This window comes from Theobroma cacao, chromosome 1 (genome assembly GCF_000208745.1).
Source record: "Theobroma cacao cultivar B97-61/B2 chromosome 1, Criollo_cocoa_genome_V2, whole genome shotgun sequence".
Lineage (NCBI taxonomy): Eukaryota > Viridiplantae > Streptophyta > Magnoliopsida > Malvales > Malvaceae > Theobroma > Theobroma cacao.
The window spans coordinates 37,148,408-37,175,641 of record NC_030850.1 but is presented as its reverse complement, the minus strand read 5'-3'; the positions used below and the strand labels follow the sequence as shown (position 1 = coordinate 37,175,641).

General features: G+C 36.5%; 5 protein-coding genes across 9 annotated transcripts; 2 read left to right on the top strand and 3 right to left on the bottom strand.

Moving 5' to 3' along the window:
• Positions 459–12,198, bottom strand: LOC18614665 (clustered mitochondria protein). The gene is made up of 29 exons (XM_007052523.2): positions 12,026–12,198; positions 10,988–11,223; positions 10,492–10,553; positions 10,092–10,281; positions 9,877–10,017; positions 9,618–9,774; positions 9,316–9,509; positions 9,104–9,205; positions 8,616–8,751; positions 7,812–7,940; positions 7,203–7,602; positions 6,955–7,059; positions 6,569–6,687; positions 6,173–6,281; positions 5,951–6,094; positions 5,355–5,480; positions 5,098–5,268; positions 4,870–4,956; positions 4,603–4,734; positions 4,154–4,309; positions 3,853–3,921; positions 3,266–3,424; positions 3,013–3,069; positions 2,887–2,927; positions 2,598–2,717; positions 2,128–2,437; positions 1,938–2,045; positions 1,719–1,790; positions 459–1,288 (listed from the first exon to the last, which is right to left on the bottom strand). Exons 2-29 carry the CDS (start codon positions 11,211–11,213, stop codon positions 824–826), a joined length of 4,287 nt encoding a protein of 1,428 aa, XP_007052585.2. The 5' UTR covers positions 11,214–11,223; positions 12,026–12,198; the 3' UTR covers positions 459–823.
• Positions 13,348–16,823, top strand: LOC18614664. The gene is made up of 7 exons (XM_018128579.1): positions 13,348–13,785; positions 14,330–14,503; positions 14,609–14,701; positions 14,784–14,852; positions 15,366–15,572; positions 16,169–16,294; positions 16,377–16,823. The coding sequence occupies exons 1-7, from the start codon at positions 13,525–13,527 to the stop codon at positions 16,530–16,532; spliced, it is 1,086 nt and encodes a 361-aa protein (XP_017984068.1). The 5' UTR covers positions 13,348–13,524; the 3' UTR covers positions 16,533–16,823.
• On the top strand, positions 16,923–18,137 carry LOC108663557 (putative lipid-transfer protein DIR1). Of its 2 annotated transcripts, XM_018128601.1 has the most exons (3): positions 16,923–17,112; positions 17,508–17,756; positions 17,868–18,137. In XM_018128601.1, the coding sequence occupies exons 1-3, from the start codon at positions 17,106–17,108 to the stop codon at positions 17,882–17,884; spliced, it is 273 nt and encodes a 90-aa protein (XP_017984090.1). In that variant the 5' UTR covers positions 16,923–17,105; the 3' UTR covers positions 17,885–18,137. The 2 variants fall into 2 exon arrangements, with proteins under 2 accessions (XP_017984090.1, XP_017984084.1); XM_018128595.1 differs by having other exon boundaries at positions 16,923–17,756.
• Positions 18,292–20,193, bottom strand: LOC18614663 (ras-related protein RGP1). The gene is made up of 2 exons (XM_007052521.2): positions 19,666–20,193; positions 18,292–19,123 (listed from the first exon to the last, which is right to left on the bottom strand). The coding sequence occupies exons 1-2, from the start codon at positions 19,890–19,892 to the stop codon at positions 18,673–18,675; spliced, it is 678 nt and encodes a 225-aa protein (XP_007052583.2). The 5' UTR covers positions 19,893–20,193; the 3' UTR covers positions 18,292–18,672.
• LOC18614662 (transcription factor bHLH130) lies at positions 20,683–23,990 on the bottom strand. Of its 4 annotated transcripts, none has more exons than XM_018114258.1 (8): positions 23,621–23,990; positions 23,301–23,458; positions 22,560–23,154; positions 21,761–22,104; positions 21,504–21,668; positions 21,262–21,327; positions 21,093–21,161; positions 20,683–20,996 (listed from the first exon to the last, which is right to left on the bottom strand). In XM_018114258.1, the coding sequence occupies exons 3-8, from the start codon at positions 23,137–23,139 to the stop codon at positions 20,925–20,927; spliced, it is 1,296 nt and encodes a 431-aa protein (XP_017969747.1). In that variant the 5' UTR covers positions 23,140–23,154; positions 23,301–23,458; positions 23,621–23,990; the 3' UTR covers positions 20,683–20,924. The 4 variants fall into 4 exon arrangements, with proteins under 4 accessions (XP_017969747.1, XP_017969748.1, XP_017969749.1 ...); XM_018114259.1 differs by having other exon boundaries at positions 23,634–23,990; XM_018114260.1 differs by having other exon boundaries at positions 23,729–23,990.

Sequence of the window (27,234 nt, the reverse complement as noted above, 5' to 3'; positions counted from 1 at the left end):
TTTTCATGTAAACTAGCTCTAACCTTAATACTAGACCCCATGGCTCTTCCATTACTTCCCTTCAACATTTTGATGAATTACTAAAATATAAAAAAAAAAACTTAAAAGAAAAACTTTTTTTTTAAAAAAATGTAAACTCTTCAAAAAATACTACAAAATTTAAAAACTATTCCATTTATAATTAAAGATAACATAAATACTTTAATGATAATTTTAATCATAATTAAAATTTTTATAATTTATTGACAGTTTTAAGTTAAAAATTATTATTTTGCAAAAAAATTTCATAATAACTTTTATGCTAAAAAAAAAACCTAAATCAAACAGGCTCTTAAATTTTCTTCTACTTCTTACTTTGAAAAGCATGCATAAATATAGTGAGCAAAATTGACTGACCAAGAAAAATAATCCTTTTATAAAAAAAGACTAGTTCCAAGTTTCAAGAGCACCACAATCCCAAAACAAAAACAAAAACAAAATTGCTATTAATAACTAGCCTAAAATTCAAGTATCAAATTATTGCCAGGACAGCTCATTTCAGGAGGGCCATTTATTAACCCTTTACACTACAATACCAAACACTTGTACCAGTCTACCTTCAAATCATGCCCAATACAAAACTAAGAACCGACTCTTTGACAATTCTATAAATACCTATTTTGCATCACTGTGAGCCAGATTATTGGGAAAAAAATTGAATTCTTGCTGGCAATTCTACTCTCCCGACTTGCATGTGAGTACCCATTCACCACTCACACCCACTATGTGGCAATTGTTCCTGAAATTCATCAAGTTACACATCGACAATCAGCCAGTCAAAATCTCAAGACGTGGCTTTTGGTTTTGTTCTCTGTTTCTTCAAATCCAATGACGCCAGGCCTGTGCCTAATCCAACAGGCGCTTGTTCTCCTTCCTTTGATGTTGCTGTATCATTTTTGGCATCAACTGGTCCATTTGGATGATGGCCGTTTGCTTCCCCCTTTTCTCCAGCTTCCTCACCATCACCTGCCTCTGGAGCCGCCCCCAAGTTGATCATGTTAAGGAGCTGAGTTAGTGGTGGCACAGCTTGGACTGGCATCCCATGTGAGCGAGTCGCAAGACCCCTAGCAGCAGCTTTCTTCCTTACTTCTGCCGCTGCACGAGCTGCTCTTTCATCAAATCCCCGTCCTCGCGGTAGAGTCTCACCGATCATTGCCGCATTAAGGGACTTGTTGAGAGAAGCACTGGAACTCGCTGATCCTCCAGCTGCAGCAGCAGCTTGGAATGCATGTATTAAATCTGGATGGGCCTGTCATGCCAAATCATAAATCAGGTAAACAAAAAGGTTTAAAACCCATACTTCATTGAAGAATGTCAGATGGCTAACCATAGCAAGAAATAACACATATCTGCATCTACTTAATTGTTTTCCGTTTTTCTTTTTTTGGTTTTGGGCTGAAAAAGGAACCCAGAGCAACAAAAAAAAAAAATGCTCAAAAGCTAGAGATGACTTTTTAAGGCTCCATTTGGTTGATGTTACATTTTGCTTTTAGCTTTTTATGCAAAAAATGGAAAGGAATGAGAAAGCAAAAAACAAAAAATAAAAAGAAAACCAAAGAATAAAGAGCAAACAACCAAAGCATCAACCAAATGAAAACAAAATAATTTCTGATAGCAGCTGCCTTAGAGAACTGACAATGTGGAAGGGAGGGAAGAAATGAGCAGGGTAATTGAAGTACCTTCAAGATATCAATGGCCTTTTGAGCAGAAGCTGCATTTAAAGCTTGGCCTTTCTGCTTTTGAGCATTCATCTGAAAATTCCAAATCAATAACTTCAGACACCACAAAGGACAAATACAAATATGGACTTAAACTTACTGTTAAAAAAAAAAATTTCCTCTTTATCAGACTCTAGAATAGATTGATATCACACTGTTATTGCAAAACCATTCACTTACCTGAAGTTCACGCATCTTAAATGTCTTCATCCAATTCTGGGAGTCTCTTGTTCTCGAGTCCTCCTCACCAAGCTGTTTTACGAGAATATCATAGGTTTTCTTTTCATGCTGTGTGCACCAAAAGCAATAATCAGTTAAATGAATCATATTGGAGTGTAAGACAACACATTATTCTTCCAGTAACACATGCCTGGTGAGATAGTTTGAAGGCACCCATACAATTGAATGCAATTGCAAGGGCATGGTAGCATACAGCTGTTTGAATATGTTCCTCGCCCAGCAGCCTTTCATTCTTTTTCAAGGCCTCCTGCAGATAACGAAGTGCAGTGTTCATCTTTCCAATATCCTGATACATCATTGCAACATTTATGAAAGTTGCAGCAACATCAGGATGATCTGGGCCAGAAGATAGGCTTAGCAAGAGCAATGCCCTGGACATGTGCCGTAATGCTAGCTCTGTTTGGTTGAGGCCATGGTAGAAAAGAGCCATATTGCCATAACTACAGCAGGAGGATTGCAAATTAAGTTGAATTAAGACCTATGAAAAGGGTAATAAGTTTCTATAAACAAAATTCATAATACTTCTACTGTAATAATAGCAATTGAGATATATTCAGATTGTTAAGACACTATGAAAAACATAGAGCAAAGAAATCATGCCTATGAGCAGTATCAGGGTGGTCCAAACCCAAGCAACGTTCATTTATAATTAGTTCTTTGTGCTGTTGCATTATGGCCCCAGCCATATCTCCTGCATGGTACAAAACCATAGCAAGATACCTGAATATGGAAGTGAAAACTATTAAGACAGATTGGAGGTGAAGAAATATGTCACTAGTTTGATCAAATATATAAAGCAAAATGTACAAAACCTTGAGTACTATATATATTAAAGATACAAAGATGACTTGAAAAAAAATCAGTAAAATGTTTGAGTTGTGATAACTACCTACAGCAATTGGCAACCTCCCGATGCATTGGCCCAGTGACCTGAAATTAATTCACGAGAAGATCATGAAAAGCTGATATTTAAATATTCTTAATACGTGGAAACCAAGAAAATGGCTTAACTTACCTGTTGAAGTATTGAAAATGCCTCTGAAAACATTGTGTATGCTTCAGTAAGCATGCCCTAAGAAAAAGATTGAAACACGAGTTTCTCAAAATTGTCACAAATATTACACATCCTAAAAATTCTACATAATTATCCAATCCAATTCAACCATTAAACTATGAGCAATAGCAGAAAAATTTGACCCTCAATTTTCCTCTTTTCTAGAGAAAATTTTTTCAAAATTTTTATAGTAAATGAGGAATACAGTGCTTACTTCAGCTAATTGGACCTTTCCCGTCTCTACAAGATCTTTAGCTTCTGAACAGACAGGAACTGAATGCTTCACTACAGGTTGGAGATTCAAGATATCTGATGTTTGAAAAGGTGTTGCAGTGTTAAAATCATACTTGCGAGCACCAATAGTTATGCCCACCTGAATAGAGAACCACATTAATGTAAGCAGTGGACAAATCAGAACATTTAGGTTTATTTTATCAGAAGATAATACACAGCTGCAATGTAAATTACTCAGCACATGTAACACAATTAAGGGTGGAAGGTTTATAAAGGTTGTGCAAGGTAGTCCAAGCTAGAACCACCTAAAGTCTAATACCATTAATAAAAGAGACGCATAATCATAGAAACTACCACTAGGAATATTATGCAGTTTGCTCCTGACACAAAATGCATCTCCTAAGAAATGCTTCAAAGCATGCACCAGCAATGTAAGCAAATAAGAAAATTCTTAAGGTGCTTTTTACATAGAACAAAAAAGGCCATAAAAGCAATCAATCATCAACAAATAACAAGGACAGATGGGAGTCAAATAAGAAATGGCAAATTGAAAGAACCCATTATTACCTTTTGACATAGATTGCGCAAGACAGAAACTTTCTTCACTCTTAATCTTGCATCCTCTGGCAACTCAAACTACAGAAAGGAAAATCCAAAATCATACATATAGTACAAACTAATGTACTCAAATGTACAAAATACTCATAGATCCAACAAAACCCAGATTCACACATCTTGTTTCCTTGGGGCACTAATAAAAAAGATGTGCTGATGAGCATTCATTCATAATACATAGCATCCCTTCACCACAGATGAGATGATCTAGCTACTTTATAGGATATCCATACAAAATAATACAAATCAATACCTGATATTTCAGTTTTGCAAATTTCTGAATGTCAGACCAAAGAGTTTCTGAGCTAACATTCATATGGGAGGAAATATTCTTCCTAGCAGATGCTTTGCCCTTCCATCTGGCAGGTCCCCTTGAAGTCTTCCCTGACGATTGATGACTTGCTTGCTCCTGCAAATATTTTGAAAATAAATACAGACCCCAGGCACTCTATTCCAGACTAGATTTACCATCACCATAGGATACAAGTGCAAAACTGATTTACAAGAACAGTAAACAACCGTTTTTAGAAAGCAGTTCCCCTTAGGCAATGGAATCTCTAGCTTAAATAGATTTTGATCATTTACACACTAAACATTCTATACTACAAAGGGCCCTGAGAGTAGCATTTATTGAAATAACACATATGAAACAACTTATATTAAAGTAACTCGGGATGAAAAATTCATCTAGATTAAACATACTTTCTTTTGGTTTTTGGACTGTACACTAGAAGTTAATTTTGCACCAACAGCTTGGCAACTTCCAAAGAAACAGTTCAAAAAATGTGAGATTGCTGGTCCAAGATCATGATCTTCTGTATCTCTCAAAACATCCTGCATAACAAGAAATAGATGGCATGAGGGGTAATAACCATTACCAAATAAAAACTTGACAATAGAAAGAGAAATGCAGAAAAGCATTATCTAAACAGGAAATAGATGTTCAAGTATACAACAACATGATATCACCTTAAGGATGTGCTTTGCTGACCGGACTACAGTCTCATTAGAACAAAGATCCCATAGATGAGGTAGATGTTTGGTCCCAATAGCAACCTGTAAAATTGTGTTAAAATGGCTGATTGACTAATTAATTTATCAAATTTTATTGATCTATAAGAGTAAGCCCGCGGCTATTATATGCTAATACCAAAATAGAAAAATTATCAAGCAACAAACATAATACATAAAGCTTACTTTTCCAATGTACCGGATGTTAATTCCATGTGCATGGAGTGCTTCTGTTAATGTCTGGCCATCCATGGGTGAAACTTCCAGGGTGCAAAGATCTTGTATAAACTTAGGAAGTACAACATCTAGTAGATAAGAACTTACTTTCCGCACATTTTCTTCATCTGCTGCTATCTCCTGGTGTGCACAATGGAAAAATCTAAGAAAATCCATATTTTAACAGCATTCCAAAATAAAGAAAGTTGCAGACGTATGAGACTCACCTCCTGACTCCCAGCCAATTTAAATTCAGTGAAAACATTGGGATTAAAGAATATATCTTCATATGTTTCACAACTTTTAACAGATGCAGAAACACATTCTTTATCTGCACCTTCCTTGGTTATACCCTGTGGTCACAGGAAGAAAAATTACTGAGCACATGAGCACAGTCACATGTTAAACAGACCAAAATAATATTTATTGCTAAAATAATTAGGTGATAGAACTGAGAATAATCAAGCATTACATTCAATGTCCAAAAATTCATATCTAACATGGGCATGTTACCATTCACATTCAATGCCCTAATCCACGTACAACGTAAAAATAAAAAATAAAAATGCATACAACCATTTCAAAGTTTCCCCCTGATTAATACCTTACATAAGAATTCCAATTGCCCTTTGCAGAAAAGTTTTAAGGCTTTGACTTACTCAGTGACTACTACAGACACTTTTTTAAAGTTGAGGGGGGCATATTGGCACATCAGGCAACAAAAAAGAAAGAGCATATAGGAGAGTTCTAAAAATACCCAACCAGGGGATATAGAAAAAGAATGCAATAGCTTAAATATCTTTCTTCATTATGAGATCCTTGCCTGGTTATCATCTGAAGTTGCAGCTTCATGGGCCTCTGTCCCCACTGGCACTTCTACACCAGCAACCTTTGATGAATCAGTTGTCACATTAGCCTCTCCCTCAGATTTAGGCTCAGATTTTGATTTCTCTGCAGCTTGAGCCCTCTTCATTTAAGCAGACAACATCAGATATGGAGCACTTCAAACAAGTTGCAAATTGATGTTAATGTAAGAATGTTATACCTGGCTAAAGGCAGTAATTAGTTCTGGTCTCAATATACAAAATCGGGATCCAGGTCCAGTATAATTTGCATCACGAGGAGTTGCTCTCATCAAATCCAGAAGATAATGCCTAAAACAAAAAATGAAATTAGGGGGGAAAGGAATGCAGAAGGAAAGGAAGATGAGGATGACAATGTGGCTAAGCACAAATTAAAACATGCTTCAACACATGATTTACCAATGACGGTGCCATGACAACAAAAACATTGACAATCATCATTAAGGCATCAAGACAAAGATGATGCAAGTAGAAAACAAAATATATTAGCAAAGTCTACATCTTTGAAAACTAAAATACTAGTACCACTTTCTAATACAGCTCATTCAATTGCAAATCACAAGAGAAAATTCAATCACCTGTCATCGCTACCAACAATGCCCTTGCATTCCACTGGAGCAGCCAATTTGAAAACATTTCCAGACGCATCAAGTACTGTGTGTTCCTTCAAATGAAGGCATTTGGCAGCCTCTAACACCTAAAGAAATATAGAAGTCAGCACCCGTAAAACATTTGTTCTTTGCAAAAAAGTTAATAATGTGATAAAAAAAAATTTGAACTCAAGACTTTCATAACAATAACATGTTTGAAACATATGAAAGTAAAACCACAAGATAAAACAAATTGTACAGTTGAAAGAAATTGATGCCCTACCCCAAAAGAGACAACTAATAAACATGCCATATGAGAAACCTGACATAAGTACTTTACTTTTAAGGAAATGTCAGATTTCATATTTCCTCACCTTTAAATGAAAATCTTCATTCCAGCAAATTTTCTTGCCATTGTCAACAGATCCATAAAGGAGAGACTCTGATTTGTCCCCTTGGAGAATACCAGGTAACACACTCTACAAAAGAGAAGTATCAAATTATGCTACAAAATTTTAGAAAAACAGAGACACCTAAAAGCAAAAAAGAATTAGGCTGATGAAGGAACACAACTCTGGCATCAACAGCTTCTCACTAAAAAAATGAAGAAAGATGGCTTCACCTGAGCTACCACTCTATGACCCCTGTAATCAATTATGGCCATAGCAAGGTTATGAAGTCCAGGGACATCAGCTTCCTGATATGCCCTGGTGCCTTTCAAATCATTATTTGCAGAGGCATACGTAGCCTGCTCACTCTCAGCCAACTGTGTCTCGGCGGACACTTGACCTGATTCTTTTACATTATTACTGTCTCCTATGCTTGATCCACCATATCTTTCCCCATTTGAATCCATGCTATCTCCATGCAACATTTCATTAGCAACCCTTTCAGATGAACAAAATGAAATGGATTCATTTGCACTCTGATTGTTTGAATTGGTATCTGCCGCACGTTTCTTGGAAAGTTGTTCCAGATCCGCATCCACAGCAAAACTGAAGAATATGTTATTATGAACATACCTGAAATAAAAAGAAAACATAGTACCAAGTTTATCTCAATGATAGAGAAGAATAAGAAGTATAATAGTGCAATATGAACAAACTTCAGTATCACAAAATGAAGAGATCCAAAGGTTAAACAGGATCACATCACTCCTCAAATAAACCATCAATAACTAATAAATTGGAAAGCAATGAACAAATACAGAGATCTTTTATGGAACACTAACATGTGAAAGCACTCTGGATCAGTTGGATTTATGGGTGGTATACATCTGTTGATGACTCCAATAGCACCACTAATTGCTGCATCAACAAAGTCAGAGGTCACTTTGTAGAGAGCCCTATCCCGCAGGATCCTGCCACAAAATTATCCCCATAATAAGCAGAAACTCTACAAAGATTGCTAACATCTTAAAGCTTGTGAGTAGCATGGATGTATATGGTTAAAAGAACAATATCATTTATGACATGGTAATTTTACTTTCAAACTATAGAATACTCCCTTTCATTCTTTGTAATCTTAAAAAGAAAACATGCTAGATTAGTTTATTTTGCACTCTTTAATCTTAAGATTACGACACATGGGACAAATGTAAAAAGAAATTTCTAAATTTCCCCTTCAATCACACACATGAATTTTGGGGTTCATTTCCCAAGATTACAACACTTAACATGATCAGATTAAAAGACACTAAATTTATTTTCAATATGGCACATTAAATCTAAATTTTGGGTACAACACTATTGCAGTTATCATATAGCACTTGTTCATATTGTTATAGTGTGCATAAGCATATAAAAAATGTTATTCACACATAACATACTGTTATGAAGGTGAATGATAGGCAATACATTCATCCAGCTAGACATTCTAACAATTTATTTTATGAGGAAACATTACTTACCAATTATTGATAAATAAGTAGCATAAAGCTAAAGAACGAATTAAGTTCTTCAAAAAAAAAATGACAAATCAGGAGTTACGAACATTAGCAACTATTAATTATAAGGGGGTCCATGGAATTATGTACCTTTCTTGAGGGGTTGTATGCGGAAATTCTCGACAAGACTGCAATTCCTCATTCCAATCTCTTTGCATACCAATCAACTCACTCCCATATGAGAGAGTCAATGCATCCTCTGCTCTGGCTGCATCACGTTTGTGATCTGAAAGCAGCACAAACAACAGAATCAACTTAATGTGGAAAAGGATCAAACTATGAAATTTCAACCTCCAAACTCGTGCTATTAAATAATACTAAAGGAAAAGAAGCCATATCATCCCTCTAAGGGTCCTGCTAATATTCCAGTCAACCTCAAAGTACCATAACAACAGACACATTTGTAGCAAATACTACTATACTTCTGTTGCAATGCATCATTGTTAAATTTGTTATTTAATTAAAAAATGATGAAATATATTCTTACCACAAAAAAATTACCCTCAATGTCAGACAGCTAAACATTTTCAAAAGGATGTGCAGGAGCTAAACATCAAACTTTAGGAAGTCAAACTTACCAGGAACTGGATATAATTCCAGCCATGAATTTGGTGGCAACAGAGATTGAACATTTTCAAAAGGATGTGCAGAAGCCTTCCGCTCCATAATCTCCCGGAAAGCTTCAATACAAGAACACAAAAGGAAACAATTATTGGAGAAACGGTAAACGATACTAGAAAATTTCAACCTTCAACAACAGTTAAATATAATTTTTTACAAATTCTGTTACCTTTTTTGAACTTAGAGCTGATTTTCTGCAGGAGCCCAATGAGAGTTGTAGCTTCAGAACCAGCTTTGCTTGGTCTGGGGTCAAGAACATTCCCTGTGCTTGAATTGACATAAAACATCTTTGTGGTTCCCGTAATACAGTATTTGCTACCCTCTAATGTTATTATATCCAAATAGATCAAATCCCCTACAAGCCTGTCCCAACAAAGGTTACAATATGTTGTTGATACTCATTAAAAAAAAAAGCTCAAGAAATAGGTGAAACACAGAAGTAATTATAGAAAAGAAATGTCAGCATTTTACCTTCGATAGCTTGGTGGAGGATTGAAGGATGAAAAAACAATACTCTCAACACATTTGATCTCCTTTGAAGATGAAGATAGCAATTTACCTAATGATCCAGCAACATCCTCCATAAAGCCCAGGCCATCAAGCTCTGGAACATCAGTCCTTGCAGCATCTAAACAACAATAAAATTGAAAGTCAAAATCCTAAAGTCTATAAATTGGTAAAACAAATAAAATAAGTGATATGGACAGTGATTTCAGGTCCAATTCCAAACCACCTGAATTTGGAGGTTTACTTTGTGCATTCTCATACTGCAATGCAAGCGATGTTGAGAGTGAGGCATTAAGTGTAGAAAGGGAAAGCAAATCTCTTGTGCGGTGAACATGAGCTCTGATAGATCTATCATCATATAATGCTGCCACAATAATTTTCAGGTTAGAGCCCACATACAGACCTTAAACCATAAAATGGAAAGCAGTGCTACTATACCAGCAACCATCTCCAAGGAGCAACCAGCAATAGTAATGTCAGCTACTTCTGATATTTCATTGTAATCTTCTAAATGATAAGTTGAACCATCCTTAACGTGCAGCAGTAAATCATAGCATGTGAAGTAACAGGTCTCAGGAGCATCAAGGAGGAATTGTCGTATGTCCATGACAGAATCTCCAGGATTCAGCTGCATATTCAAATAAACTACTCAATTCAGGATTTTAACCACGTTAGCAATAAGGTATCTATGAAAATAGAGAATTCAATTTTTAATCGGAATTCAATGAGAATGAATCCACACACACACAGATGCATATGGACACCTAACCATACAAACACACAAATGTAAACCAGAGAAGGAGTGCGAAGAGATAGTTTCACAATCAAGTTGGCTCACTTGCAGCTCCAGCTTTTCCCCACTTTGAGTTTTAACAGACACTGGATAAAGATGAAGGTCACCTGCATTAGCATGGAGGAAAGAAACGATTGAGCCCAACAACAATCTAAAGAAGCATTCATCAGAACCACAAAACATACTAAAATCAAGATATCACATAAACAACAGTCGAAAACACATTGTTAACCTAAGTTGGATGCGTCTAAAACATAAAAAGGTACTGATAAGGAAGATTCATCTGTTTAAAATTGTTTAAGGCAAAAATTGGCAAATGGACGTGTATGCATGTAGATAAATCATTGAAATGTATGTCATGCCATTCTTTCTCAAAATAGAAAAATATTGAAGCTCTTCCATTAAACCATTATGGTAATAAATCTCTTGAAAAAGTAAATTCTCATAAGATATTTGAGGTGACGTGGATGTGCTCATGAACGGTTAAAACTTTAAAATAATAATAATAATAATAGTTTAACAATGGCATATCCAAATTCACCTTGCTTTGGTTGGTTTGATAAATTCGAACTTTCATGCTCTGTCAATTCTGACTTGGGACCAGATGATTCAGCCATGTCTGGAACTCCATTAGACTCAACTTTGGGAGGCTCAGAAGCAGTTACATTATCCTTCAAGGGAGCATCAGATGACACAGCTGGCTCTGAAGAAGTTGTAGAATTGTTTGACCCTCTCCGATTCCTTCCCTTATTAGATTTGCCAGCCATTTGCACCAACCTGATTCCAATACCTTAATTCATTAGCATATAAAGAGTCCAGAAAAGTTCTACAATGCGTTGGCTGTTTTACACCCAAAATCTGAGGCAGAGAATACAAATATTATGTGCATGTGTGTGTGTGTAATATCCTTTAAATTTTAAAAAGAAAATAACTACATATGCAAACATATGCTGTGAATTCTATTAAACCCCTGAATAAAGTAGAAGGCAGAACAAAACAACAAGGAATTTTCCCAAACCCTGAACAGGCAGAATGCAGCATAAAGCACCATTATCACTTTGAAATCATGCAAATGATACACTACTATGAATGCTCATAAGCCATATATAGAGTTGAACTCTAAATAACAAATTTCAAAAGAATTGAAAGAAAAAGGGAATCTCCATGTCACCTACTAAGAGGCAAATTCCATATTACACAAACTTATGAACAGTAAAAGCAGGACAAGAAAATTGAATGCATTAAACTTTCCAGGTATATATGTATGTATATGTATTACACAAACTCATAAACAGTAAAGGAAGGGCAAGAAAATTGAATGCATTAAACGTTCATGAGTGTGTGTATATGTAAGACTGATTTCAAAGAACAATGAAAGCCCAATCCACTAAATTTCTGAGTTGCAACTCAGTACCATTTTTCAGAAATTTACACATACGCAAAACATAAAAGCAGGAAAAAGGAAAAGATGAAACTTTCCATTTCGTTGAGAGTTTAATGTTACTAATACTATTATGGTAGCATAGCACACAAGAGGTGGGTAAAGGTCTAATGAGAAATGAAACTAGTATCATATTACCTAAAGGAACTCCAATCGCAACTCAACCGCAAACGCTGTGTTCCTGTATAAAGTTGAAAAAAAGAAAAACAGAGAGAAAGAGTAGGAAACGAAGTGAGGTTTTAGGAGGGGAAAAAAAGAGGGCAATGGCTCAGAGGCGGCGAAATTTCGCCCTTTTTTGATTGCTCTCTCTCTCCTCCTGCGCCTTATTAATGATTATTTAAGGAGAATGAGACCGTCCATTATTGTTATTGGATAGGACTTCGTTTGGACCGACAGAGAACCCAATCAATCTGCTTGGGCTTCGTCTTGGGCTGGGGCCTAGGCCTTTTCTTTCTCCTTCCTTCCTGCTCCTGCTGCTTCTCTTTTTTTTTTTTTGTCATGCGCAGCGCACGTGACCAGGTGCTTGCCTAAGCCTAGTATTAAATCGAACACCGTGCATTAACGGTGCAACCTTTTAAACTCTTTTGGGACCTAAGTTGAACCATTTTTTTTAATTAAAATCAGACATAAAATGCATAAACAAGTTTATTCAACCCATCACATTCGTAAATGATTTAAGTAAATAATTACTATATATCTCTAGTAACAAGCGGACGATATCATTAAGTGTCAAGTAATTTTGTACATTAAAATAAGTTGATTTTTGGTACATATGATATTAGAGTTTAGAGGAGAAAAAAAGATGCTAACTTTTAACTTTTAGCACTCTCAAGAATTGTGTAATACTAACCATAAGCACCAGCGCATGCCTAAGTTATTTTAATGGGAAGGCATTCACATATTTCAATGAATACAATCTCAAAACGAAATTGAAGATTAACCAAAAGCACCACAATGTTTGATAAGCTATATATTAGTTACTACAAATTGTGATTTATATTTTACTTTTAATAATCCGTATATAACAATGACATATTTTTTATCTAGATTTTGATTAACTCATCTTGCTTTATTATATTAGTATCTAAAGTTTGAATCATATCTTATAATCAATTAAAAAAATTAATCAACAATGCAATAAGATAGAAAATGAATTTAAAGACTTTTTAACGGAAATTGCAATAGTTAAAAATTAATGTGCTTGAATCAATTATTAATTATTATAAACATAGCTATTAATATAATTCATTTCCAGTTTTATTTCTGAAATAAGTATTTATAATTATACCGTAACCTAATAATTAAAGATTCATTAATTAATATATACGCTAATGCTAGCCTCCCACGATGCACAGAAATAAAAAATTTCCCTTTTATTTTGACAAAAAGAAATATAAACTAGTTACGACATAAATTCTTCCAACTTAAAAAAGGAAATTCCAAATCGTACGCCCCGGCGCACCCTATATGATTCCCCTCTCCCGCCATCACGAAACGGCCCACAGTATTTGTTCTCTCTCGCTCCTCTCTAAACTAAACTTCACGTATTCTCTCTTTAAAAGGAAGAGGAAAAAAATAAAGAATCCAAAATTCGACACCAAATATTCTTAAAAAAAGAAAAGAAAATAAATTGACAAATGGAGCTACCGGTGATAGATCTAGCACCGTATTTGGAGATCGCTGGGAATAGGGATGGTGAGTCAGCTAAGCGAGCGAGTGGACTCAGCGAGTTGTGCCGTGAGGTGAGTCGACTGCTTAAGGAAACGGGGGCATTACTGGTTAAGGATCCGCGTTGTACGGCGGAAGACAACGATCGGTTCATTGATATGATGGAGAAGTACTTCGAGAAGCCTGCCGAGTTCAAGCGCTTGCAGGAGCGTCCGTATTTGCATTACCAGGTCCGCCTTTTCTCTTTCCCTGTAATTATCTTTCATTATCTAATTTTTGTTCTTCTGATTTGTTTGGCCGCTGAAGAACATTCATTGGAATTTGGATGCTTGCTAGAATTTTGAACTAGCCGTATAGATTTTTTGTGTTGTGTTGTTTGGTTGAAATGTGTGGTGGAAAGCGAAACAAGTTCGACTGATTTATGGAAAAGAGTGGAAATTATTTCTGAAAAGTCGAAGATGCTTACTTCATTGCGCAGATAAGATTTTGGGAGAATATTCAAAGTTATATGTATACTTTAAAACTTTTTTCTCAGCGGCTTATTGAGGTCCTGCCCTATAAAGTACTTAAATATTATAAGTTGACTCAATTAGGTTCTTTTGGTTTCTCGAAATGAAACAAAAGAAGCTTACATCTCCACCTATATATTCTCCATAAAAAGATCAAGGGAGATCTTATTGTGTTGGTTTCTTAGTTCTTACTCGGATATTTGTTTGTTTCAGCAAAAACAATATAAATATTTGATTTAACTTTTTATCCAAATGGAGATTACAGGTAGGAGTAACACCGGAGGGTGTGGAAGTTCCAAGAAGCTTGGTCGATAAAGAAATGCAAGAGAAGTTAAGGGCAATGCCCAAAGAGCACCAACCATACACTCCCAAGGGGCCCGATCCCAAGTGGCGATACATGTGGAGAGTGGGGCCTCGCCCTTTGAATACCCGCTTTCAGGTCTCATATCTCTCTCTTCTCTTCTCTTCTCTTCTCTTGCAAACATGTTCAAATGATATGAAGGTTTATGCTGATTTCATTCTCTTCATATTTCCTCCATTGCAGGAACTTAATTCTGAACCTGTCATACCTGAAGGTTTCCCTGAATGGAAAGAGACCATGGACACTTGGGGATACAAAATGATATCAGCAATAGAGGTGAGTCGTTGTTGATTTGCTTGCCTTTATGTGATCCATTTTATCTGAAGACTAAAATTAGTATGTTGCTATTCTTGCTTAGGCTGTTGCTGAAATGGCAGCAATTGGGTTTGGGCTGCCAAAAGATGCATTTACTTCCCTTATGAAGCAGGTATGAAATAATCAGTTTCAGATTGAACTTTTTTAGTATTCCTACATCAATATCTTCCTTCCAACTTACTGCTGTTCATTCTTGTGATATAAAGTATCTGGAATAATGGGAATGAGAAATGAAGATTATGAATGGTCTATTTAAAGCTTTGTTGGCCTGCAGGCCCACCAATTACTTTTCATGGTTTTCTCCCTTTCTTCCCTTTTTTTAGTGGGATCCATATTTCTCTACTTTTTCATTGTGGGATAAGCAATATTAGTGCTACCTTGATGAGGTTCTTTGTTTCACTATTTTTTGTGGTAGTGATCTTGTTTTTTTGTCATGGTGTGTCATGCTATATATTCTTTGTTTGCAATAGAGTCATGGTGCACATTATATACTGTCATGCTATATATTCTTTGTTTGCAATAGAGTCATGGTGCACATTATATACTTTTTCATTTTTTACTCGGAAGCTTATCACTTATCTATATTTTGCACTTGACAAGGAATCATTTTTCCTTCCAAATCCAGGGGCCACATCTTCTAGCTCCAACAGGGAGTGACCTCAGATGTTATGGGCACAAGGGCACTGTGTTTGCAGGCTACCACTATGACCTTAACTTTTTAACTATTCATGGAAGGAGTAGGTTCCCTGGTCTAAACATTTGGTTAAGGAATGGGCAAAAGGTTGAGGTGAAGGTTCCTGTAGGATGTCTTCTAATTCAGACCGGAAAGCAGGTAAGAATGTGAGCACTGATGTCTATTGCTTAATGATAATGATGGTTATTGCTTGTGAACTAGTTGGCCAACCAAGTTGCTGTCTTTCTAGGTAAATGATGTAAAATATCCTCCAACAAAAAAAGTCACATGTCTAGATGCCCTGTTCTAATGGTCAGAAAAGTTGGTTTAATATTCTGTATGGTGATTTTTCTGACTGATATTCTTTCATTGGCATCTCCCTTCATGTCTTAGTTATAGAAAGCATATGTAATTCTTTGTACGTTAAGATTGAGAGACATCATTGCTCACTGTAAATGGTCTAGTACCATAGATGGTAGAGAATATACAAATGTAAATGAAAGTGCGCAGTTAGAACAGCACAGCTTTTTGGGCATGAGCTAGAGCTACCCTTGCATACCTCAGCCATTGGACTGAGAATGAAAAACTAGAAATTCTTGGAGTTTTTAAATTGTCTTAGTTCCATCATTTTTTTGCCCATAATTTTTGAAACTTTGTGGATAGTGATTTAATTAACTTCTTCCTTGGTATATTGAATTAAGCATCATGCATTACTCACAATGATTATTTCATTGTCACTCCTCTGTCCTGTGCAGATAGAATGGTTGACTGCTGGTGAGTGCACAGCTGGTATGCATGAAGTTGTTGTCACAAAGAGGACAATTGATGCTATAAAGTTGGCATCAGAGCAAAATCATAGCTTATGGAGAGTATCCTCGACAGTGAGTGAACTGAATCATATCTTAGCCATCAATTTAGCATTTGACAAACAACGGTTATGAGATATTTTTTGGTCTTGTGCAGTTGTTCGCACACATAGCTTCGGATGCAGTGTTAAAGCCTCTCGGCCACTTTGCAGAATCACCCCTTGCCAGCAAATATCCACCTATATGTGCAGGAGAATTTGTTGAACAAGAGCTTGCAGTAATTAATCTGAAAGGAAATAAAGGGGAATCATGATAAATTTGTTTCTCATTATATAATAAATCGTACACTATTGTTGTTCCAAAGATGCAAATAAAATTTCAAGGGTATTTGGTTTAAATTATTTGCAAGAAAGGTGGTCGACATTATGGTATTTAAAATGTTACATGGTGTAATATTTTTGTTTATTCTTGCAAATTCATTTAAAATATAGAACATTGCTTTTTCAATTTCTATGTTCATTGTCTCAATGATTGTATTAGTGCATAAATTCAATTTTACATTGCCATTGTTCATTTAAATAATAATGATGCTGTCATTTCACTGTTGAATGGCATGGGCATAAATATTAAATTATCACCATTTTAATAACATGGATCCCAATTTGTTTTGCTTCTTTCTTTTTTGGTTGGGGTGTGGGGAAGGAGTGGGAGCAGTTATGCTAAGTGCATATCAACCTCTTATTATAAAGCATCCTGATTAGCTTGTGGCATGCTCAACATACAGCCAATTGATGATGAGAAACAGGTAATTTACTGAGTGTTTGGAAAATCAAGGAAAGCCATTTTGTATCCTGTGGCACAGATTTCTGATGCAGCAAAGTTGACCATGACAGGTATGCCTGAGAACAGCTGACTAACATAGTCCATATCTTTTGCAGGGTTTAGCTCTCAGTAACCAATATCAGTATTACTCAAAATTTTAAAAGATAAAAGAGTCATGAAATTTTGGTTTACTAACTGTTTTAAAAGTTAAAAGAGTCAGTTTCTCTGTGAAAATCAGATCAAAAGCAGAATCAGCATAGAAATGGCACGAAATGTATGATCTGTGGTTAGGATAGAGGTACCTAATCGCATGACATGAGTGGCTTTCATATATATAGATGTCTGCTTGGCAAGACAATTTCCTTGTCAGAGGAAAGCATTCTAAGGGTGATTAAGTAGAGCTTAAATATGAAGCTTTTTGACTCCAAGGCTCTGCCATTTCTGGTTTTTGTGTTTGTCCTAACAGGTTTGCTGGAGCACAGTGAGGGCTCTGCTTGTAGCAGCACCTTCTTCTCAGCGCTCGTGCAGCTAATACCCTGCAGAGCAGCAGTTGCCCCCTTTAGCCCTATTCCACCAAATGAGGCCTGCTGCAATGCCATCAAAGCTCTGGGGCAACCTTGTCTGTGTGTACTTGTAAATGGCCCTCCCATATCTGGTGTTGATCGGAACATGGCCCTGCAGCTCCCTGAGAAATGCACTGCCAACTTTGAACCATGTATTCTTTCCTTCATTCCCTCTCTAATACTTATCCTAAAAGGATATTATAGTTCATGTTTTTCCTTATGCCAGCAAATTAATGATTCCTTAAAACTTTTTTCTGATGCAGGTGATGTAATGAAGTAGATGCATGTGTGATTTTTATGAATAAGTTTGTGGAGAGCTCGTTAGTGCCTTTCCCAATTAGTACTATTGGTAGATTGCCCAAAATAAAGGATAGATGAAAAGTAGTATATGTAAGCTTGTGGGCTTGTGTTGTCAAACTTCTTCTTTTTCTTCTTCTTCTTGTTTCTGTTTGGTTGCAGATTAGAGTTTGTTTCGTTTGGTTAGAGTCCATTGGCTCTATTTTCTTTTATAATATGAATGTGTCTTCTTGCTCTATGGAGCTATGCTACGTTTTTAGAAATTCAGAAAGATACGCTTTCCCAGCCTTTATTCAGGCTAAATGCATACTTCTAGCATTAAATTTGTTATTAGTTATTACCATGTGGAAGCTAAAAATGAGTACAGGTACCGCTAGTATGACTTGAACAAATACAAATCACAAACTGCAATTTAGCGTACTTTGTATAATTGAGAAAATTTACTGGCAACTAAACAATCCCCGAACCATGTGAGAATTTATGAGTCAGATATAGATTACAAGCCAGATCTTCATGTAAAATACATTACATCATCGCAGGTTTGAACCAAAACCTATACACCAATCAACAGTAACAACCGAAATGTGACTACTTGATACACCAAATCTCTGCAAAGGATCCCTGGCCAGACACATAAAGATGGTATGATGCTATTAAAATTGGATGGATAAGACTCGCTGAAAGGAAGAGAGGGCACTTAGAGACGGGTGTTTCCTAACCCTAGAGACAGCACCATTCCCCATATGCATTAGTTGAAAGAAGGCGAAACTCCTAGGATGACACACAACAACTGGAACTCTTTCCTCCTGTTTCTGGCTCCTGTCCAGGGACGATGATCTTGGTTCCCTTGAGAAGTGATGCATTACCTTCAGATTCTTGTTCATCATTGGCTACCAGGTTTTTCTTGCTGATGATTCGGTATATTTCTGTTAGAACTGTAAGGAAAGCTGATTCCACATTGATGGCCTCAAGGGCTGATGTCTCCATGAAGAAGAGGCTTTCCCTTAGTGCAAATTCTTTAGCATCCTCTACGGGCACAGCTCGAAGGGAGCCAAGGTCCGACTTGTTGCCTACAAGCATTATCACAATATTTTTGTCGGCATGTCCACGCAGTTCCTCTAACCACTTTGCAACATGATCAAATGATGGACGCTTAGATATGTCATAGACCAGCATTGCCCCTACTGCTCCTCTGTAATATGCACTTGTAACTGCCCGGTACCTGGGTGAACCACCAACACCACACATCGAACAAGAAAAAACTAATCTGATGTTAGGATGCTTTAATCATGTAAAGCATTAGAACACATTTGCAAAGAAAGAATTAAGGGACTCATCTCTGTTTGATCACCTAACAGAGTGTGTTAGCTTTTCAGCAACAAAATCCTTTCCATATGCACATGCACTTACATCTCATTCATGTGCTACCCATCATATGTAAAGGAAGAATGTTCCTTAGCCCTTAATACATCCATGAATCATATATGGTTTGACAATTGAAGAAGAAAACGATCACAGGAGAATGAACAAGTACAGAGAATAAGCTACCAACTATAAGCTCATGGTATGATCCAGCTCAATCTCAAGATGATCAAAGCAGTGTAGGAAAAGGCAAGTTCTCAATGGTTGACAATGGGCATCATCCCAATTCCCACACACAGTAAATCATATTCATGTTTTCTGCTTTAATAAAGCTTAAGTGGTCCTCTTGTTACAGTGGATGCTGATGCATTTATGAGAACTCTGGAGGTAGAGGTTACATACCTCTCTTGACCAGCTGTATCCCAAATCTGAGCCTTGACGGTTTTGTGATCGATAAGCTGAGTTCTGGTTTGGAATTCGACGCCGATCGTCGCCTTGGAATCGATATTGAATTCATTCCTTGCGAAGCGCGCTAAGAGCTGCGATTTCCCCACTGCTGAGTCTCCTATCAGCACCACTTTGAACACGTAATCTATCTTCTGATTGAAATCCCTTTGCAAACTCGACATCTCTATCTCTATCTATCTTACGAATCAAACAATTCTCACTTGACACAAAATTTCAAGATTCTGCCCCGACTTGAAAAAACTCGATCGCTCGCTCGCTCGCTCGCTGGATTTACTACTGGACCCGACCCGACCTGTGAGCGAGCTAACAATCACAGAGGCAGAGAGTTAACTTTCTAGGAAAGTTGAAGGCAAACATAGAAGAGAAAGAAAATTGAGCCTTTGACAATTGACGATGTGGCAGGCAGGCCGAAGAAGAGAATCAAACAGACTCTTCCAAAAAGGTAAAGGGGAAATTCAAAGCTAATTCTTTACAATAATATAGGAATAGTAAATATTTTATAAATTATTATTTTCACTATTCGCAAAGGTAATTATGTCACTATTCAAAGATAACTAATACTAGTTTAGAAAAAACAAAAATAACAGCATCTTTCACAAATAATAAATAATTAAAAGCTTTTGGGGGTGTAAATATATATACATATCAATAGGAATGTATCAAGCATTGTTTAGTATTGCTGTGGTCGACGGGACTTGTTGTAACAGATTACTAGGCTTGTTACATTATTAAAAAGTTCTTTTCTTACTGGTAGTAACATGCTCATAACCAATTACGTCATGTCTCATCAATTGATTTAGGACATGGCCATGAGTTCATCATATATATCAAATCCACCCTTCAGTTTGTCATTTAAAATCAACAAAAATTGACTAGCATTACTTTGAGAGATGCGTATATACTGATCTTGCCCGGCGGCTGGATGGGTCAACTGTGGTTGAAATGATAAAATTACAGAACAAACTCAACTATATATTATTGAGAGACTTGAATGTGAATACATTAATCAATAAGACATCGGCCTACTGGATCTGGATCTGGATCTGGATCAGGGTCTCACACAAAGGTTATAGCTGCAACCTACTTCACATGCACAAGCTCTCAACATTTCTATTATTTCTCCAATGCGCTACAAATGACTAGTTACCCACTTTCTCCCCCTTCTCAACTATTGCTATCTGTACAGAAACTAATCACGTAGAAAGGTTAGAGTAGTGTTTCTGTTTACTAGAACACGAGCACTTTGCTTTAGTATCCGTGAGTGTCTGCAAGAAAAAGAAACAGCATTTTTGTGAGGAGATGTTCTGGCTTCGAGTTTCATGTGAAAACTTTCTTTTGAGGCTGTGTCTTTTATTATATACCTTGACCTGCTTCTGAAGATCTTTAATGTACTCAACTGCCATATCTAACATATCTGCTGTATTTGTTTGCTGCCAACAAAAAACAGAGAATTGAGTCCCTTTAAATCTTGTTTCTAAGCTCTGATTATAGTCAGCATGTGTAGAATGACAGATGCAGGGTCTAAGCTACCTTCTCCATGTTCGGGAAAAGACCTTGCAGTTTCCTCATTCTTTCACTAATCCTCGTTCTTCTCACCTGGAGTTTGCATACCACAATGAACAGAGAATTAAAGACCCGCTCATGAATTAATATGAAAAACTCTGGAAAATTTTCCAAGGCTGCTTCTTGTTTGGGTGGGAGTGGGACAGTAAGCTCATGAATCTAGAAACACTGAGAATATGAATGAAGAATGTTTAAATGATGAAATATACCCTCTCAGCAATGCTGCGTGGGTGAGTAGCACAGCCTCTTTTGGCTCGAATCTTGCAAGGGACCGAGCCTTGAAACTGCCAAAGCTTCTCTACAACAGCCATCTCCGCACAAGTCCTAGGCAAACTCAAATGGTGTGTCAAAGCAGTAGAACGGTCCCTGTAATCCTGATTATGATTAAAGTTTAATAATATCAGTATTCAAACAAATGTTAGCAGAATTAAGAAAACTCAAGCAATGAATTGAAAGTGCCAGCTACCTGAGTTTGTGATCTGCTTAAATTACGAAATAAGTCCCCATCACTTTCTCTGGCTCTCTTTAGGCCACTGAGTGAAGCATTATTCCAAGAATCGGTCCCCAAGTTTGACATGAAGTGCCCATTGCTACCATTACCATTGCCCAAGCTTCCAGTCTCAGGACCACTCACCCCCATGCTTTCACTCTCAACTTCAGGGATTCGAGGCATATGCCTTGAACATGAAGATGGCCCAGAGGAGTAGCTGATATGATTATTATACAACCTACCGCTACCATTAGATGTAGTTTCATCATTAGTACCATTGCAAGCCCGGAAAGTGCTCGCTTTTCCGATTACATTAAAACCTGCCGGTCATTAAGAATCGAGGTGATGATTAATAACCATAGCATCACCAAAGATGGATCAAGTTAAGAAACAATCAAAGCATAGGGAACCAGAAATTTACAAATTTCTCTCTGCATAGCTAGCATCTATATTAAATTTAGAACAACCCCAACCCAAATTCCTTTCTAATTATAGTTTTTCTCATCCTTTCATCCAAAGAATTTGCAAGATAAACCTTTCCTTTCTCAGACTACAAGAGCAAAAGTCAACTCTAATAACAGAAAGACTTTCATTAAAAATCCATCTTTTGTAGCTTGAAGGAAGCATTGCTCCCAGGCAATCACATCGGAGATCAAAGCAATGCAAAAGTTTGTATGAATTGGCAACTTTCTCAAGAAACAGAGCATCAGAAGAAATTAAGATTAAACAAATAATCATACAAACTTGATTAAGAACGAGAGTGAAAGGAAAGTACCATTATCTACGCCAAGGTTGGAGAAAAATTCTGCAGGGGAGCTGCTTTGCCTAACAAGATTGGAGCCATTTTCATTACCCGGCTTTGCTTGCATCGAATTCTCCAATCCCAAAGAGCTACTAAGACCAAATGAACTCTCCATGCTATTAGCAACACTAACTGTATTATCATTTGCCAAACTATGCACTGGTAAGCTTTGATACATCATTTCTGAACTATTAGAACATCCATTCTGTTGAGAAATAGGCAGCGACTCTTCTTGCTTCACAGATTTCTCTCCATATTCATGCATATCATGACAACTGGAATTACCCGAACCATTACAGGACAACATAAAGAATGTTTCCATTTCAGGACTTGAAGATCGGACATCGCGATAATCTTCGAATCCGATTGCACTTGCGGTGACACCACCATTCACAAGGTTCTCAAGGAATGAGCCTGGCGCTGAGCGATAGCGCATTAGACCAGCATTATGCTGGTGATTTTGTTGAAGATAGTAACTTGAATCCGTGAATTCTTGCTTCTTTCTCAATTCCCCATCTGGAAACTTGAAATTAGAGCTGTATAAAACACTCATGTCTTTCGAGGATTCCTGTGAACAACCAAAAACATACATCAATGATAATTGAGCTCCAACCATTTCTTTTCCTTTTGTGTTTGATTACATGCTAAGCTTGAAGCACCGATTCTTTAACTAATGAATGAAAAAGAAAGTAATACCGTATCCAATGTCCACACCTGATAATTTCTATAAAAGATTCCAATTATGAAGGTTGCTTTATCTTCTTAAGTTCCCAACTTCAAAACTTTGCTTAAACTTCTGGAGGTTGCTTCTTCAAAATTGGAGGAAAAACCCAAGAGGAAACCTGCTTCTTCCAGCTAAATTGGCCGAATAGCTGCCAAAAGAAAAGGTAAAAGAATTGACATTTCAGAGAGACTCCCCATGGAAACTTGTTGCATTCACACCACACCAGCCCTGAGATACTACTGCTCAAAGTTAAAGATTAAGTTCCTAAATTAAACATTAAAACATATAGGGAATGAATGGAAAAGTGTACAAGAAAAGTAAACCAGCTTTTCATTAGATTAGGATCTTTCTTGAATTTTGTTCCTTTTCCATGAAAACAGCTTCAAGACGAAGAGAAAAGAAGACATATGTAAAGTACATGTATGTTCAGGTATTCCACAAGAGGAAGCAGCACTTGACTGCCAAAGAAAAAATTGGATTTTGATCATTCAAAATACCTTCAGATTTGCGGGTCTGAATCTAAACTCCAAACCCTTTTTTCTTTTTTTTTTTCTGCAGAGAACACTGAAATCAATAAAAGACCAAAAAGAGAGGAGAACTAGAAAGGGCAGGGAGCGAGAGCATAGAGCGGCAGAGGCAAACAATCTTGTCTCCCCTTGAGGTACACTTATAAACTAAACTATTTCCTAAACACCCTTGACATGGGGTACTTATAGCAGACAAGCCATTGATGATGTAATGTGGTCCCTGTAACATCACATGTAATGCAATGTAAGCAGATAAGATGCATAGGCTGACTAAACTACCCTGAAATGGAGTTTTAAATTACTGGGTCTGGGTTAAGCCGTTTCAAGGATATGTCAGCCAGCCAGCATCTGTTCGTGGAAACAGACAGTGATGTTTTGTGCATACGGTACTGCTACTGCTATATTATTTTCGTGTGGTGGGTTTGTTTCAAAGTCTCAAGAAAACAACCTTATCTAGGCTTGAAAGCATATGATGCTTTACTTATGGGTCAAGCCAGGCGTCTCAAGTCTAAGATGGAGGGTTAAGCAAATGCGCGTGGGGACTACAACGTGCCGTATCAATTAATAGCGACGGCTTTGGGGGTGTTCTTTGGGTCAAAGGAAGAGGGAACCTCAATCTGTGGCAGCTGTGCTGCTGCACATTAGACTCTTGTATTGTAGGACTCTTGTAATTACTAGGAATATAATATTAAGCAGCCTTATCCATATACAAATTTCTGCTGCAGGCTCATAGTTTCTTGGATGAGCTGTATTCACAGCGGTTTTGAGATCAAACTCATCCACTCTGTGGTTTTGCAAAACCTGGTTTGGGAGTTCCTGCTGACTGCTGATCAGAATATATATTATGCATGTAATATTTTATATAAAATAAAACGATAAAAACTCCTTTTTTGTTCTTGAGTTGTTCACAAAAGCATGGGAACTGGGGAGTGGTATTGACATACCGCTAAAGGGCTTTGTTGGTCGACTGCCAAACGTACAAAATACAACTTAGTACTTGAGTCCGTAATAGTATTACTATTCCTCACTTCCTTGCAGCCCCACATGTTCAAGTTAATAGCCTCTCCCAGCTTTATGTTCACACTCAACAAGGATTGACTGTCTGCTTTTTCTTTTTAATATATACATATAAATGGAATATGATTGTGAAAGAAGAAAAACTTCATTTCCATTTATATCTATCAGGTTCAGGCCACATTAATTCCTTGGTTGTCTATGATTTCTGGGCTCTCAGGAAATGAAATGGTATATGGATCGAGTAGTAATCATTTTCCGGAGAGAAATATGAAGGGCTAATTAGACCAAAATACAACCAAAAAGAAAAAAGCTAGCATTGATCAAAAATCAACTTGATATAATCAAATACATATATGATTAATTAAAATCGATATCTTATGGGTCAAAAGAAAAGAAATTCCGCTCTTGCTCGGAAGATTCACATGTATTAGCAATCCATTAAGAACTTCTTAGGTGCATATTATTATTATTATTATTATATAAATGTATATAAACTGAACATATCTTGAAAATAAACCAAAAAACGAACTTCACATTGATTGTATACGTTGACCATTATTTTTCTTAGGCAAAAAGTCTAGTTATTGTGTGGTGTAGATATAGCATACGTTAATTCCATTTGGATATTTATTTGTTGAGAGTAGACATTATTAATTGTTAATAATAATATATATAGGCACCCCACAAAGATTCAAGATTCAATGCATTGGCAGGATAAAAGGACAAAATAAGAAAGGGTCTTGGTCAAGGTAATTATTAATTGATCCCTACCCTTAACTTATCACACCAAAATTAAGCAAAAGCGGTGCTGTCGTTTAATCTAATGAAAGAATAGTTTACAAGTGGTTTTGCATTACATATATAATCAACATTCAAAGGAGAATTGCTACTATTAATTAAAGCCATTTCCATCACCAAAGTGCTCAAAATAATTAAGCCCCACGCTAATCTCGTGACCTTAGCTAGCTATTTAGTTATTTATGTTCAATGAATTGTCCATATATGGCTGATGGCTCCTGCACCAGTTGACCTTGCATGCAAATGTCAACCCTCTCAAGTCTTGATGAAACAAAGTCATATCGATCCACACATTCATCCAAGTTCCCAGAACAGAAAAGGGGGGGTTGTCGACCGACCTTTGACCATCTTCATCTTCTTCTTCTTCATACAGAGCTGCGCTAGCTGGTTTACATCCAGTAAATTACAGCTTGCCAAGAAGTCAAAATTAGGTTTAAACCATTTAAATTTCAATAAAGTTGTGGCGCCTAGACATGGTTTGAAGTTTGGAAAATGGCATACCCAAGTAATTAGTTTTACCAGTTTCCTTTGACATTATTTGGTTATTTACGGTTTAGGAAAGATCCAAACAACTACTTTATATATGGAGTTTCCCATTATATCATTTTTTCAGCGACCATATATATATATATATAAAACTTGTTAACAAGTTTTGATGAATTTATTCAGCAAATTATTAATACCCAACAACGAATCATTCGAGTTTGACATAAACATTGATTAGGTCAGGAGAGGCTAATCTAATTCAACGTAACCCTGACGACCACCAATGCACAGCAAACATTTTACGACCAAGTCCCGTATATATACATCACATCTTGAGACGATTCTTTTCCCTTTGGTCAGTCTCACTGTTACCCCCCAAGACTTATTATTATTTCTCTCTACAAATTAATAAGGTCATTCCATGACCATGTAAAAGATAAAACAGCCCAAAAAGGAAAAAGAAAAAAAGGCCAATTATTTGATTACCTTTGGCTCCACAATTAATTATATTAGTCATTCGTCCAATTCGACTCCTTCAAATTGAAGCTAGCGTATGATATTAAGTACGTACGTAGTGCATGTCATACTCCTTCCCCGCTCGTCTCACATTCCATTTTCTTGGAAACTTTCCTCTTTTACCATGATTCATGCATTTTTCCAGCAAACTGTGATCACTTCAACACATACAAACAAGCTGACGAGTAGTAAGCTTTAATTTCTCCCTAATTTAATTATGCAGTGCTTGCTGCTACTCTTTTATTTCAATAATATATATATATATAGAGAGAGAGAGAAAATTGTGAGAAATAACATTTCTCATAAATTCAATTCAAAAATATTATTTTTTATAATTTTAATTATTTTTGGTCAATTTTTAGCATGACTTGACAATAATACCCTTTAAACAATTTCGGATAAATTAAAATGATTTCAGTTTTCTCTCTCCCGTCATCCAAATAAAAATTACAAAATTAAATGTCGATTTCTCTTTCTGTTCAAATATGTTTATCTTGTCATCCAATTCGCAGAGATGACATCAAACTCTTTCTTATTTTGTTTTATTTTTTTGGATGGTGATCTTGGGATTCTTAAAGGC

What these genes read in the sequence shown, in the direction of transcription:
- LOC18614663 (XM_007052521.2), bottom strand. Translation starts at nt 19,892, where the DNA reads ATGTCGAGTTTGCAAAGGGATTTCAATCAGAAGATAGATTACGTGTTC. An exon ending in GATACAGCTGGTCAAGAGAG is followed by an intron (nt 19,124 to 19,665) that starts GTATGTAACCTC and finishes TGGTTCACCCAG; the next exon opens with GTACCGGGCAGTTACAAGTG.
- LOC18614665 (XM_007052523.2), bottom strand. Translation starts at nt 11,213, where the DNA reads ATGGCTGGCAAATCTAATAAGGGAAGGAATCGGAGAGGGTCAAACAAT. An exon ending in GGGAAAAGCTGGAGCTGCAA is followed by an intron (nt 10,282 to 10,491) that starts GTGAGCCAACTT and finishes TTGAATATGCAG; the next exon opens with CTGAATCCTGGAGATTCTGT. An exon ending in ACATCCGGTACATTGGAAAA is followed by an intron (nt 4,957 to 5,097) that starts GTAAGCTTTATG and finishes ACAATTTTACAG; the next exon opens with GTTGCTATTGGGACCAAACA.
- LOC108663557 (XM_018128595.1), top strand. Translation starts at nt 17,450, where the DNA reads ATGAAGCTTTTTGACTCCAAGGCTCTGCCATTTCTGGTTTTTGTGTTT.
- LOC18614662 (XM_018114258.1), bottom strand. Translation starts at nt 23,139, where the DNA reads ATGAGTGTTTTATACAGCTCTAATTTCAAGTTTCCAGATGGGGAATTG. An exon ending in TAAGCAGATCACAAACTCAG is followed by an intron (nt 21,669 to 21,760) that starts GTAGCTGGCACT and finishes AATCATAATCAG; the next exon opens with GATTACAGGGACCGTTCTAC. An exon ending in TTTTCCCGAACATGGAGAAG is followed by an intron (nt 21,162 to 21,261) that starts GTAGCTTAGACC and finishes TTTTGTTGGCAG; the next exon opens with CAAACAAATACAGCAGATAT.
- LOC18614664 (XM_018128579.1), top strand. Translation starts at nt 13,525, where the DNA reads ATGGAGCTACCGGTGATAGATCTAGCACCGTATTTGGAGATCGCTGGG. An exon ending in CTTTGAATACCCGCTTTCAG is followed by an intron (nt 14,504 to 14,608) that starts GTCTCATATCTC and finishes CCTCCATTGCAG; the next exon opens with GAACTTAATTCTGAACCTGT. An exon ending in TAATTCAGACCGGAAAGCAG is followed by an intron (nt 15,573 to 16,168) that starts GTAAGAATGTGA and finishes TGTCCTGTGCAG; the next exon opens with ATAGAATGGTTGACTGCTGG.